Source organism: Aedes aegypti, chromosome 2 (assembly GCF_002204515.2).
Source record: "Aedes aegypti strain LVP_AGWG chromosome 2, AaegL5.0 Primary Assembly, whole genome shotgun sequence".
NCBI lineage: Eukaryota > Metazoa > Arthropoda > Insecta > Diptera > Culicidae > Aedes > Aedes aegypti.
In genome coordinates, this window is record NC_035108.1 from 217,324,840 (window position 1) to 217,338,461 (window position 13,622).

Here is a 13,622-nt window from a genome sequence, read left to right on the forward strand (position 1 = left end):
ACTTTGTATGATTCGTTCCTTATAGAAAGCATAAAATCAGTGCTCATCACCGCAGCATCTGTAGCATATTCTGGAGCACTGCACATCATGTATCATGTTCATTGAATAAAAATTAGAAACTCCCAGGTCTTGAGGTCAAATCTAAACCCTGCAGCAAAAAAGGCAACACAACAACAAGTACTGTGTGACGACAACAGTGACTGCAGTGTTGCCACATTTTTTCCGACTCTCATCTGTGTTTTCGGCTGAAAAACTCTTTTTCATCTTAAGTCAACCTTAAAAAATCTTGGTAGAAATCTGTGTCGCAATGAAATCCAAAACAAATTTTTTTTTTTCGGGTTAAAAAGAACTTTTAAAGTCGGGTAATTGTTTCTAAAAATTCAAAATACTTAATTTTTTCAGAAAAATTAAACAGAGTAATGACATTTCTGTTTAATATCTTCCAAAACCGTGTCATAAACTCGTGAAATATCCTACAATCTTAAAAATCTTTTTTATCTAAAAAATCTGTGATCTGTGATCGCAGATATCTGTAAGCAAAAACAGGAAAAAATCTGTGTAATTACAGATTAATCTGTGTATGTGGCATCACTGAGTGACTGAGGAAAAAGGAGGTGAAATATATTTTTGTTTTTTCTCACTCTAAAGCAGAGGCGTTACGTTTTTTTGACAGTCATTCAAATGTTTCTGAAGGTGTAGCACTTAGGCAGCCCGTTATTTCGCCAAAACCTGCATTGAGGCAGCATTGTAAGCGAATATAGGTTTAATGAGCATTTAATGCCTTGCTGTGTAGGCGAATATAATGCTGGCTGTATGCTGTGATAAATGCATGTTGGTTACTTGGGTAATGGAAAAGAAAAATCCTATGTATGTGGGATTTGAAAATTTAAAATACCTAATGAATCAAAAAATAGAAGTTGATATCATGGGTAGCTGTAGGGTAGGTGTACCAATTATGGATGCAATATGTCAACAGTGTGGATAAAAATCAAGTTTTAATCACGTTCCTAAAACGTAACCATGACTTGTTGGTGTTAATTACTAGTTTGAAGGCTTGCGGAGCAGTTGATTTAAACAGTTTTGGTACTAAATTGACTTTAAGCTTCAAAAAATTGGTTTTAAAAAGCGTTGTTTTTGTACCAATTATGGCAATAGCGTTCCTAGCATTCGACATAAAAGTGTTCCAATTATGGACTATCGAATATTTGCACGAAATGAACTCAAACGTCATCCAGAGCGAATGATAATGCAACGCTAAGATGTAATGAAGTGATTGCTCATAAAGTTTTCCAAAAGTTTTCTGTTAAATACATGTTAAATCAATTTATGGCAATTGGTTCATGGGAGCAAATTAACTTTCGAAAAGGAGTCGAAATGTAGTGAAAACGCAAATTATGATACAAAACAGCATTAATGAACTCACATTACCTTTTCAGCGCCTAATTTTAACGAAAAAAGAGGGAAAATTCAAAAATCGAGTGTCACTGAAAACCCCCCTCTACCTTGAAATTAACATCTTCCGCTTGCGAACGTTTTCGAACGTGTGATTGATAAATTTTAGCAATTGAGTACAAAACATGAAGATCATGCCTTACCGAACCTTCCCGTCGTGGAAGTCACCCGTAAGATAGCTTCACTTCTTCTATTTCAATTATCAAAAAATGTAAACAATCTGCCTCCAGAGTATCGCCATAATTGGGTTCTCATACACTCCTTGTTCCAGTTATCGACATAGTGGAAATAACACGATTTCCAGCTTAAAACAGTAGATTTGGTTGCTCACCAGCTAAATTTATTCATTTGTTCTCATTAGGCAACATACATTAATAGGTTGAAGCAGTTTTTCCGGATAAAAACATACATTTCGTAAGAGGTGTCCTTTAGCAAACTGCTAAGAAGGTGACATATGTGTGAGGCAAAATTTTCAAATGTTCATTTTTCGAAGCTTATTGCACGAATGTTCTTATAAAGCTTTAGTTACCATCAAAAATAAACAGGTTTATCATTCCTGTAAATATAAGCCGTTATATTCTAGTGCAACAATAAGAAAAATCTCTTTTTGTTCCCACTTTTGCCATAATTGGTGCTATAGCCATAATTGGTACTTCTACCCTAGTTGAATTAAAATATACTTGTAGATCGGTTTGTATCGATCGTTGCGGCAAGTCAGCATTGCTGTGGAATATAATAGAGTATTAGATTAATGTGAACGTTTCGTTCCTGTTATCCGAATAGTGGGAAGCATTGGATGGGATTTCTATGAACCAACATGTATGTGATGTGATATATTCAAAATTCGTGGAAAATAAATTTCAAATTGGTGAAACAAAACTCTAACAATCTTAAATTCAATTTTAAAACTTTGAGGCTCTTCATTAGATACGTAATACAATTTTGACCTTTTTTGCTTATCTATTGAATCGAAAAGTTCTAATCACAATGAATTCAATATGCCGAATTTTGGCTTATTTTTACCGAATTATACACAGTTCGAACGAAACGTGTAAATTTCTGAGATATATAATGCACATAATTGAAGCGTGGAAAATCGTGGATATTTACATGATATGTCATGTAAACTTCAATTATATGTCATGTAATTCAGCAGGACTCTGTGTGATTACATGACATATAACACAGTATTACATGATTTCAGACTTAAATTTACATGACGTCATGTTTACATCGCATAAATGAAATTTACATGACGTGTGAACTTCATTATTTTTAACTGTGATACACAGCCGAAAACAAATTTCACGAAATCCAAGCAAATAAAGGCGAGTATCAGTCGTGCTTCGTCACAAAGCACACCGACAATTTGTTAGACGAATCTTGGTTAAAATTGAAAAACCGGGATTTGTACAGCCGAGCTCGTGAAAAAAATCTAAGTGTGAAGGATATAGTCGATATACCTGAACATTAGGATATTTCATTTAAGGGGTCTACTTTGTAAATCGAGCTGATTCATGTGACTCGTCTGTAATCATTGTCGATCAAAGCAAGCATGCATATTGTGCATCCGAGTAATCGCTGCAACGTCGCTCAACTGTCGCGTCGCTGGACTGTTGAGCGCTTTGCAGTTTAGTGCTCCAGCGACGCATTGAAATAGCCTGTTTCGCTCGAGCACTAACATGAAAAGGTCGCCAGCGTCCTGCGACGTTTTGGTCGCGCGAAATAGTTGAGCGAAGTTAGTGTTCGTTCTTGATTATGTCTGAACTGACAATATTTCAGATGTCATCCATCAACTCCCATAGTAATAATAGAAATATAAGTAGTAGAACGCTAGTGGCGCTGTTATCACAATATAGAATTATTTTATTATTACTTAATGTTGAAGTTTTTGATTGCTTGTTTAGTGCCATGATGTAAAGAATGTTTTATTTTGGTTGAAAAAAAAAAAATGATTTGACACTTATAGACCCGGCACTCAAGCTGTTAGAGCGTGGCGAACTAGATGTTGGTCACACGAACAATCGCGACATTTGCGTTCCACGGCTAATGCTTCTACTATGGACCGATGCACGAGTTCACTATTTGACGTTTAAGCGGTGCCGTATTATTTACGTCACCATGACAACGAGTGAATTCGGCACCGCTCAAACGTCAAATTAGTGAACTTGTGCATTGATCCATAGTAATCCAGTCACATAGAGTGACAACAGTCGAGAAACCCGAATGACAGAGCTGTGTCGAGCGAACTGTTCGGTCAATAGTGACTCCAGTCGATTCATTTTGTTCGACTTGACTTATAAAATAGGGCCCTAAGTTTCATGTTACGGAGTAGTTGTCAATCTTCATCTTCTTCTTCTTGGCATTACGTTCCCACTGGGATAGATATTGTTTAGTGTTCTTATGGAAACTTCCACAGTTATTAACTGAGAGCTTTTTTACCAATGTTGCCATTTTCACATTCGTATACCGTGTGGCAGGTACGATGATATTCCATGTCCAGGGAAGTCAAGGAAATTTCCATTACGAAAAGATACTGAACCGACCGGGAACCCAGACACATTCAGCATGACTTCCCGGGTAGAGGTGAATAACAAAATAATGGTAAAATAAGAACAAATTTTGCAATCATATCTGGTTTAACCATTATTATGTTATTAATATATTACATAAATATCTCATCAATAGCAAAACATACAATCATAACAAAATTTGTCATTGGTATGTTATCCTTGAAAGTCATGTAATAACTAATCAATAACAAAATATACTATCATGGTAAAATTTGTTATTTGTGCGAACATACTAAAAAAAAACAATAAATATCTAAAGAATAACAAACATTGCCATCACAGTAAAATATGTCATTAGTTTGATATTTGAAAACTTTATTTAAATAATTCATGAGAACAAACCAACATCAAATTTTGCCATAATAGCTCATTTTACTATTTGTATTGAAGATTTAAAAAGCAAATGTTTTTTTTGTAGGAAAGCAAAAAGTTTATTTTTCAATCTTGCTAAATTTAGATATTAAAGTCAAAGAACTAAAATTACCATTATTTCGATCTACTCGTGAATAGCTTATTTAGTTATTATTTTGTTATCAATAACTAAATAATAACATATTTTGTTATTTACGGTTGCCTATATTTTTGCTATTATTTTGTTATTACAATGGCAAAATATGATATTATTTAGTTTTTATGCCATATAAACTTAGTTATTATTTTTGTTATTTTATCTGTTATTTCAAACAAACAAAGAACAAATTTTGCTATTCAAACATTCCATTTTAATGGTAAGTTTTGTTATTCTTTTGCAATTCTCCTCTACCCGGGTTCGCTTTGTAGTCGTGGACACTAACCACTTGGCTAAGGAATATATTTGTCAACTCTTGTACCAAGTACTCACAGCTCCGCGTAAAGCTAAGTATGCTATTTCGCTCAAGAAAAGTAAAGAAATTCCTTGACTGAAAGGGTCAAGAAATTTCCTACAGAGAGCCCCCTTTGAAGTGACATTTCTTCTCAATTGCGTACTGCGATCAGAAAAAATCACTTTTCTTGACCATTTCTTGGGAGAAATTTTCCACGCATCGAGATAGGCGATTCCTTCTTGTCAGTAGCAAACCGGCCTTAACACGATATGAAAATAGCGCCCATTTTTGTACATTAACTTGGATACCATTAAGGCTCAAGAATCCATCATTCAATCATCAGCAATCATCAAAAACGAAAAACCAGTTTTTTCGTTCAAATTTAAAGAAATCCTCATAAAAATCTTTCATCGCAATCCAGATAGCAAGGTCAATGCAATGATAGATTTTCTTGAATATTGCTTAAATTTTGAGCAAAAAAACTGGTTTTGCAAATTTGTAAAACGATGATGGTTATTTTCCTCTTAAGGTACACAATCGATGGATTTCGGATGATTTTCAAAATTAATACAATAGGTTTTAATCTACAATCTGTACAATTCTAATGCACTGTGCTTACTCCCTACAACGGTCCAACAACTGACAATCAATTTTATACTGTTTATATTTGTGTTTTGAACACCTCCAGCTTTATACACACATATTTAACACTTTTTTTTATTTACCTTTTAGATTTAAAAGTTTTTTTATTTTGTTTCTTTATTGAATCGTTTTATTCTGACAACGACAAGCATCGTACCCTGAATAGAGAAGCTTATCCTAAAGCATGCTAGTTAGTTTATTCTATAATAATATGGACACTCGATATATTTACTGTTACCCCCCACTGAAATTCATTCTAACAGAACGATATGCACCTTTCTTTCTTCTTCATGGCAATATGTATCTACTGAATCTTGGGGGCACATGATTTCAACCAAATGTTGAACTGTGAAACTCCTGAGCCTATTATCCGCAGAATGCAACATAAACTTTTAATTGAAAATCATAACTTTTAATCAGCTAACCAATTGAGTCTCCCAAATGATTATGTGAACTTTTAAACACAATCCCTAATATTGATTGAGTTTGATATTTAGTGAAATCATTTCTTTTTCCACAAATTCAAGAACATGCATCCTAAATGCCACAGAAATTTAATGTACTTAAGCCCGCAAGTTTATTTAGAAGTTTTTGAAAGGCTTCCTTAAACAATTGAAATCTAACTGTTTGTTTCAAACTATTGCACAGAGATTGATAAGCAAGAAAAAGTGCATGTTTTTTATTTGGATTTGGTTTAAATGAATACGGACTGTTACGAAAAGTAGTTGGAAACATTCACGATGCTTTGTTCTCCAAGCTGAACGCATTTTTATACTGATTTTTTTAAGCAGACCTTCAATATTATATGTTGTCTATGATAGGGCAATAAGCTTCTTAAAATATCTTTAAAAAGAGATAATGATTTTCCCACACTTTTAATTTTAAATCTACACAAAATGCAGAACTTACTGCAAGCAGAATTTAAATGAAAAAAATGACCAATGTCAATTATGTTAACTACAAAAATCAATTAAAAATATATTTATATATATATATATATATATATATATATATATATATATATATATATATATATATATATATATATATATATATATATATATATATATATATATATATATATATATATATATATATATATATATATATATATATATATATATCAAAATTGTAATAGAAGCTTCAAGTAAACATATTACACATTTAAAATAAAAAGTGTTATCCGAAAAAACTCAAACGAATTTAATCGATCCTTGAGGAACTGCTCTAAACAACAAACATAGTTTAAAGATTCGTTTATTTCTCTAAATGCCTAATATGTATTTTAAGAATCATTTGTGTTTTAAAAAAAAAATCCTACTTTGCGGTCGCTATTGACATAAATGTGCATCTATGGAATTGCTAAGTATGAGTATATTGAAAATACCACTTTCTTATGGATAATTTTTTTTTTCTTGATAAAATCAATTTTGGAACATGATTGGAAACATGTTTAAGATTATACAACTTTGCACAATTTTGGCTATTTTAAACATTTTGAGGTATGTTTTCAGGCATATATACCATATGGTATCTAGTTATATTGGAAGATATAACATATATACCTTATGGTACCTAGTTATATTGGAAGACTTTCAAATAGTATAACCATTGAACATAGATTAACCAAGCACTGATAGCCTTCAAAAATTTTGAAATTTCGTCCCGTTTTTCCAGGGACTTTTGAAAATGGTGCTAATTACTTTTCGATATAGTCCTTAATTCTTTAAGCTCGTGGAAAATGCAAAAAAGTTGGTCAATATTATTTATTCTAAGGCACTTTTTTCACACGCGATACTTACAAGCATTCATCTGATATCAGTTCGACTGAAACAATTTATGCAGAATTATTTGCACTTTTATACGTAAAAAAGCGAAGCAGCAATACCACAACGAATAAATAAATGTATAAATAATAATAAATAAATGCACCATTATTTACGCCAATCATACAGCATTTTTGCATATCAATATCAGTCGGGCTTCAGGTTACAATGAAATCAATCCATTATTAACAAACTACGCTCTTCCTCAATTCCGTAAAAGTTGTCGATCAAAATGCCATGATAACATTTTCACACTAGCATCGTTTATCGCGTAGCATGAAATAGCGGAAGAATCGTTTTACAATATAGCATTTAGCATTTATATGCACTTCTCAAAACTAATTTTAACGAGACGAGCGAAAACAGATCCTTCCGTGTGGTTATATGGCAATAATCAACATTTGTTAACGATCCTACATTGCCATCTTATTAACACCATTCTCGAATTGTATCACCGTTTCATCTTTGGATTCACTTCTACTATTACTGCGTATGTCACGTGCAATGTCATCAATCTCATTTTCATACAAGTTATTGTCTAAGCTTTCGTGAGACGGTTCATCCTTATAACGCTGCTGGAAGTTATTTCCCATCTGGAAGAGACTCTTGGGGCAGTCCTTGTAATATGGGAAACATTCTCCTGGACCAGATTCTCCTTTGCCGACGTTTTCTGCTGAAACGTATTCATCTAGGTGCTCTGAATATGGAGACAACGATGCACTGAAATATAATCAAATTGGTTTTATTAAAAGTTGTTTTCAAGAATGTATGTTTTAAGACTGACGTAAAAAACAGCTTCAACACCTCGCCTATCAGCCCGAATCTCTCGACGGGCTTCGAATGAACTTCACATATTGCACGCAGCATGCAGGCTTTTCCATCTAGTCCAAAATTTGCAATGAAGTCTTCTACTACCGTGTACAGAAGAGCCCTAAAATGACGAGAATAAATATCAAACAATTATTGGGAAGATTCTCACACAAATCACCTTTCTCCTCCATGGAACGCATGTTTATGCTCATCCGGTAAAACTGGCGCTTTCTGCTCATTGTCCTCGCCATCGATGAAGTTTGTGGTTATCTTGAAATTTTCACTTCCGGAAAAGTTCGGCGCATTCCGCTTCCGTCTCCTAGTGCGCATATAATCCGATACGTAATCTGCCAGAATGCTTCCGGCGGCCCGTCCCATCGAGCGAGCCAATAAAGGCGGCAGGACACCCAACGGATTCTGATTATCCGTCAATCCCAGTTTATCGAAGTCAACTGTTTGGAAATAAAATATTAAAATCATATATGTTTTAGTTATACGATTAATATTTATAAATGAATTGTAAGAAAACTTGGATGAACTCTGAAGGACACAGCTGTACCTAGGTACAGCTGCCCTCCCATGTAGGACAGTAATTGGTAACGCGTAGATGGAAATCCGTAGCTTGTAGGATTTCAGCAAATTGGTTCCAACACGGTGCCTTAGCCTTATGGCAACAATCACAATGCGTTCACAGCAACATTCACTGAAATGAAAACGATGTGGACGCATGGTAGCTCAGTTATCGCTCAGCTTCTGAGACGCACAGACGTGTTTACGATTGTGCTCCTCATTAGTCGGGCATTGTTTTCTGATCGCTTATCCATTGTTTTCTTGTGCCGCGTCGCGTGTCTAGTAATTTCGCAATGAGGTGAGAAAACACCTTCCGAATCGACTACTCAAACTTCCCCGTGAAACCAACTTTCGAAAAGGTCCATGGATTTTGCCGCATAGCTCTCGGTCATGGTTCACCCCTAATGACTCCAGTGCAATAGGGGTGAACAATGTGCGTTCGTCAAGGTCGGCGACCTTGGATACGAGCCTCTGGTTGTTCGGGGCAGGTGGAGGCCCCTTCGTCAGCAATCCCAGCTGGTGCTAGCTGATAGGGCCTGAGCCTTCAGTAGGTCAAATTGCGAAGCCCGCAGTATCAGTTCTTGATACCTGCGGTGCAGCCGGGCGCGGGCTTGGTGGTCGACCCTGCCCGCTTTCAGCGGACAACGGGAGATGAGGACCACCCGGGAAGCTGGCAACGCGCCAACATGCTACCTTGGTGGACCCCCCTAAGCGTGCAATCGATGTTCGTTGCTGCATGGCTACGCAGCTAACCTGGAGGATGCGATGTGCAATAGCCCCTCTCCGAAGCAATGCCTTCTTGGTGGTCCCGGAGAGACGAAGGGTTTGGCGGCAATGGAAATGGTTTAGTGCGTCGGGGGTGTATTCCTGTTTACTGCTTGCACGTAGTAGATGGTCCCCAACCCCACACTTCCGGACCTCGGTCCGGAGTCTGTTGAGCAGATTATCCCCCCATTGTTTAGAAGGAAAAAAAAGGTCGGCGACCTGACGCCGGGAAGAAGCACAAGCTTCGCATAACCATCGAGGATGGAAGTGTCGAAGTGAAGGTGTATGACCTCTACAATGATGTAACAAAACAGAAGTTTGTGGAGTTGCTGCGCGCGTTCGGTAAAGTGGTCTCAATTCACGAGCTAACATGGGGAGAGAGCTACGAATTCGCCGGCGTACCGCTCGGTATATGGTCGGTACGAATGCTACTGCTTCATAACATCGGCTTGTGGGTCACCATCGAGGGGCAGGAAGCTTGCAAAGAGCAGGCACAGTCTGGCATATCATGTGTCCTGAACAAAAAACTTCTCGTGCAGGAGAGCTACGCCAACGTAGAAAAACAGGGTAGCAATCGTCCGTCACCAAAAAAATCGTCCGGTGTGAACCCATCGAGCACGATACTGGTAACTGCTACCGCGCCATCGCTCGCTTCGTCGGCTACTTTTCCCAAGCTTCCGAAGCCTCTGAGTTGGAGCGAACAGTCTGCTCCGACGACGAAAAACAACAGTAAAGGCTCCCCCAGATCTAAGGCGGCATCCACAAGGCTCAAGCGTTACGGCTCATACAAAAATTTGAAATTTTTCATACAAAAAGCGTTAGGAAGGAGGGGAGGGGGTCAAAAATTTCCAATTTTAGCGTTACGTAATAAATGGATGCTGCCTAAGCGACTTTTTACAGCGAGAGCGACAAACAATCGCCACGATTTCGCTTATGTTTCGCTGCAAGCACTGTTTGATGAGTGCGTCTAAGCCACAGCGAAGCGATTTCGCAGCGATTCGTATCGTGTCAGTCAAGATGGTTCCATAGAAGAGTGCTTGCAGTGACACAACAACGAAATCGCGACGATTTTTTGTCGCTGTCGCGTCGATTTGGAGGAGCCTTAAATCCTACAAGATTGATTTATCGGCGTCCCCCAGCCTTCAACAGTATCGTACGCAAGGTCCGTCGTCGTCTTACCAATCGACTCAACAAACCACCGGGACTACCCAATTCACTGTTCCTGAGCGGTTCCATTTGAATTCGAATGTCGGTTTACTTTTGTATTTTTTGATTTGGATGAAATTTTGCACATGCTTTCTTTATGCCCAAAAATGCCTTTTTGCATCATCGGCTCGCCATTTTGACTCTAGCCTTACTTTTGAGAAGGGCCTAAGAAAAAAACCTTTAATAGTTTTCAAAAAATTATAACTTAGAAACGGTTTGTCCGATCAGTTTGGTGCCTTCCGCAAAGTTTGGTGAAAAAAAAAGGTGAATTTGTTGAAAATGGTCATATAGATACACCACAATTTTACGCTCCCTCCGGCTCTGCTCAGCGTGCATCACGGGAGGATTTCTATACGCTTCTCTAAGGATTCAATTAAGAAGGGATTCTATCAGGAGTTTTTCCAGAGACTCCATTGTGAGTACCTCTAGGGATTTATATCAAGGGTTCCTCAAGGAAATCCATCAGGATTTTTTTCTTGGGATTTTTCAACCCTTAAAAGCCCGAGACGAACATTGATTTTTTAAATTAAATGAATTTTGAAATAAATGTGATTAGTTGGTTTTACAATCCTTGGGTGAGACATCCCCCCTGAACTCTTTTCCCATCTCTTGCTAATGGAAAAAGCGTGGACTTGAGGGGTCCAAAATTGGTTTTAAACGGATATCTCAATATCCAAATGAACTAGAAGATTGGTGTCTTCGGCAAAGTTATTCATCAGATCAAGGACTATCTGGCGATAAAAAATCTGATTGAGAATTCATCCGCTAGGTGACCTTAGTGACAAGTTTTATTAGATCATCTGTATCTTAAGATCCTTATTACCTAGAAGGTTGGTGTCTTCGGCAAAGCTGTTCAGCAGATCAAGGGCTATCTGGCGATAGTCTGATTGAGAACTTTTTCGGTAGGTGGCGCTAGTGACAAATTTTCTTCAATTGTCTGTATCTCAAGATCCTTAAAAGCTTGAAGGTTGATGTCTTCGGCGAGGCTGCTCGGCATAGCAAGGGCTATATGGCGGTGATTCGATATTATTAAGATACATGCAATTGAATAAAATTTAATACATCCCAAGTAGAAATGGTTTGTGGAGGTGAAAAATCTATTTGAGAATTTATTCGCTAGGTGATTATGATAATAATGATAATGGTCCCGCCACATATCCCTTAAAAGGTTTGAACAAGACGATTCTTTTTAATTCATTCTGATCATTTTCACCAGATTTGCAAACAATAAACGGTCTGATTATTTATAAGTTTTCATAGAACAGGTCGGACTCGATTATCCAGAATATCGATTTTTTTCACTTCGGATAATCAAATGCTTCGGATAATCGAATCACTAAAATAAATAAAATCTGCGAAGAACGAACTTAAATATTTTAGTTGCCTCTCCAAATCTTGATGTTCTACATCTCGTTATCTCTCCCTATGTCGATGATTTCTTCAGTCTCTTTATTCTGCATACAATTTCCCTCTTCATACCTCGATATTCTCCTTATCTCGATATCTCCCTATCTCGATGTGATTTTCATTCCCGATTTTTTCTCCGTGTGTCAATAAGCCCATTATAATTTTTTCCTATCTTCCTGACAACAGATCGGTTTTCAATGTAGTATTCATTAAAAGAGAGTCTCGGTCTCTCCCTTCGATCGTCCCTTCGATTTCGAGATGTGGAGAGTCGACTGTATCTTTTCTCGATGTTTTATTTATATGATGCAGTGGCTTAGCCAGTAATTATTTCTAGGATCATTAGGGGTCTTGAGAAGAAAACAATGTTTTTGATCAGCATACACAAAAATCCCCTTTTTTACCTAAGTCCAAACTAGCTAAATCATTCAAATTGTATAATGCAATACTAAATTATTTCAACAGAAACAGAAAAACATACTCCGGATAATCGAGTGAAAAATTCAAATAATCGTGAGTATCGCGCGCTGTACTCAAACTTTTGAAGACTACAAGAAAAGGAATAACTTATAACCAGGGCTGGCATCAACTCGCACAATGCGCGCAAAGAGCAGAATATAACCACTGCACAAAGAGGAGACAGACGCGCGCTAAGTGTAACAACACGAACACAATGAGGGCGCGTAGCAGAAAAGAGAGTGTAAGCGATTGTAGAGTGATTCTGACGCAGTGTGTTGGCAAAACATGCTCAAAGTGTACACAATTTGACTCTTTTTACTTTATAGCCATGTTACATGTTAGAATTACAATGAAAAAGGTAAGCACTTTCTATTTACAAGTGTAGTTGTGAGGCAATAAAATGCGGCATAATATCGGAGTTTTTTTTTTTTTTGAGAATATAAATCTCATGTATATTGTCGCTAAATTGTTAATTCTGTATCTGAAAATGTTGATTAAATATTGAAATACCACCTGAAGCATTTTTCTTCGTTTAAATTATCCTTAGAATCAGGTGATTTGCAGTTATATTTCATAGACGCTGCAAATACGAATACTATAAACACAATATGTGAATGATTTTAGAAGTAGCCATTTTGTGATGACGCACCAAAAGGCCTTAAGAATTCCTTTCTAAAAATACCCATATTGCGTAGTTTTCGAGTGATTTTCACAAACCGGAAGTCACCATCTTGAATTCCTGAATGACGGTGTACACCGATTTCCGTCATCTACTCGTCGCCCCCGTTCCAAAAATACCCATATTGCATGGGTTTGAAGGGATTTTCACAAACCGGAAGTCGCCATCTTGAATTCTAAATTAGCGTCAGACATCGATTTCCATTACCTACTCGTCGTCCCGTTCCAACGATTCTCCCATATTTTCCAATAGTCGCCCCATTTAATAGGACACCAACCTTCTAGCTGATAAAGATCTTGAGATACAGATAATTGAAGAAAATTTGCCACTAACGCCACATAGCGGGAAAATTCTCAATCAGACTTTTCACCGCCAGATAGCTCTTGATCTGCTGAACAGCTTTGCCGAAGACACCAACCTTCTAGCTAATAAG

At 37.0% G+C, this 13,622-nt stretch overlaps 1 protein-coding gene across 1 annotated transcript in view; it reads right to left on the reverse strand.

Moving 5' to 3' along the window:
• Positions 1-7,195: 7,195 nt before the first annotated feature.
• LOC5569275 overlaps positions 7,196-13,622 on the reverse strand; it is a 68,969-nt gene continuing 62,542 nt past the window's right edge. The window contains exons 3-5 of the mRNA XM_021843989.1: positions 8,285-8,558; positions 8,081-8,227; positions 7,196-8,016 (exon numbers count right to left, since the gene is read on the reverse strand). Coding sequence (XP_021699681.1) covers positions 7,710-8,016; positions 8,081-8,227; positions 8,285-8,558 — 728 coding nt within the window. The 3' untranslated portion in view covers positions 7,196-7,709. The remainder of the gene's footprint in view (positions 8,017-8,080; positions 8,228-8,284; positions 8,559-13,622) is intronic.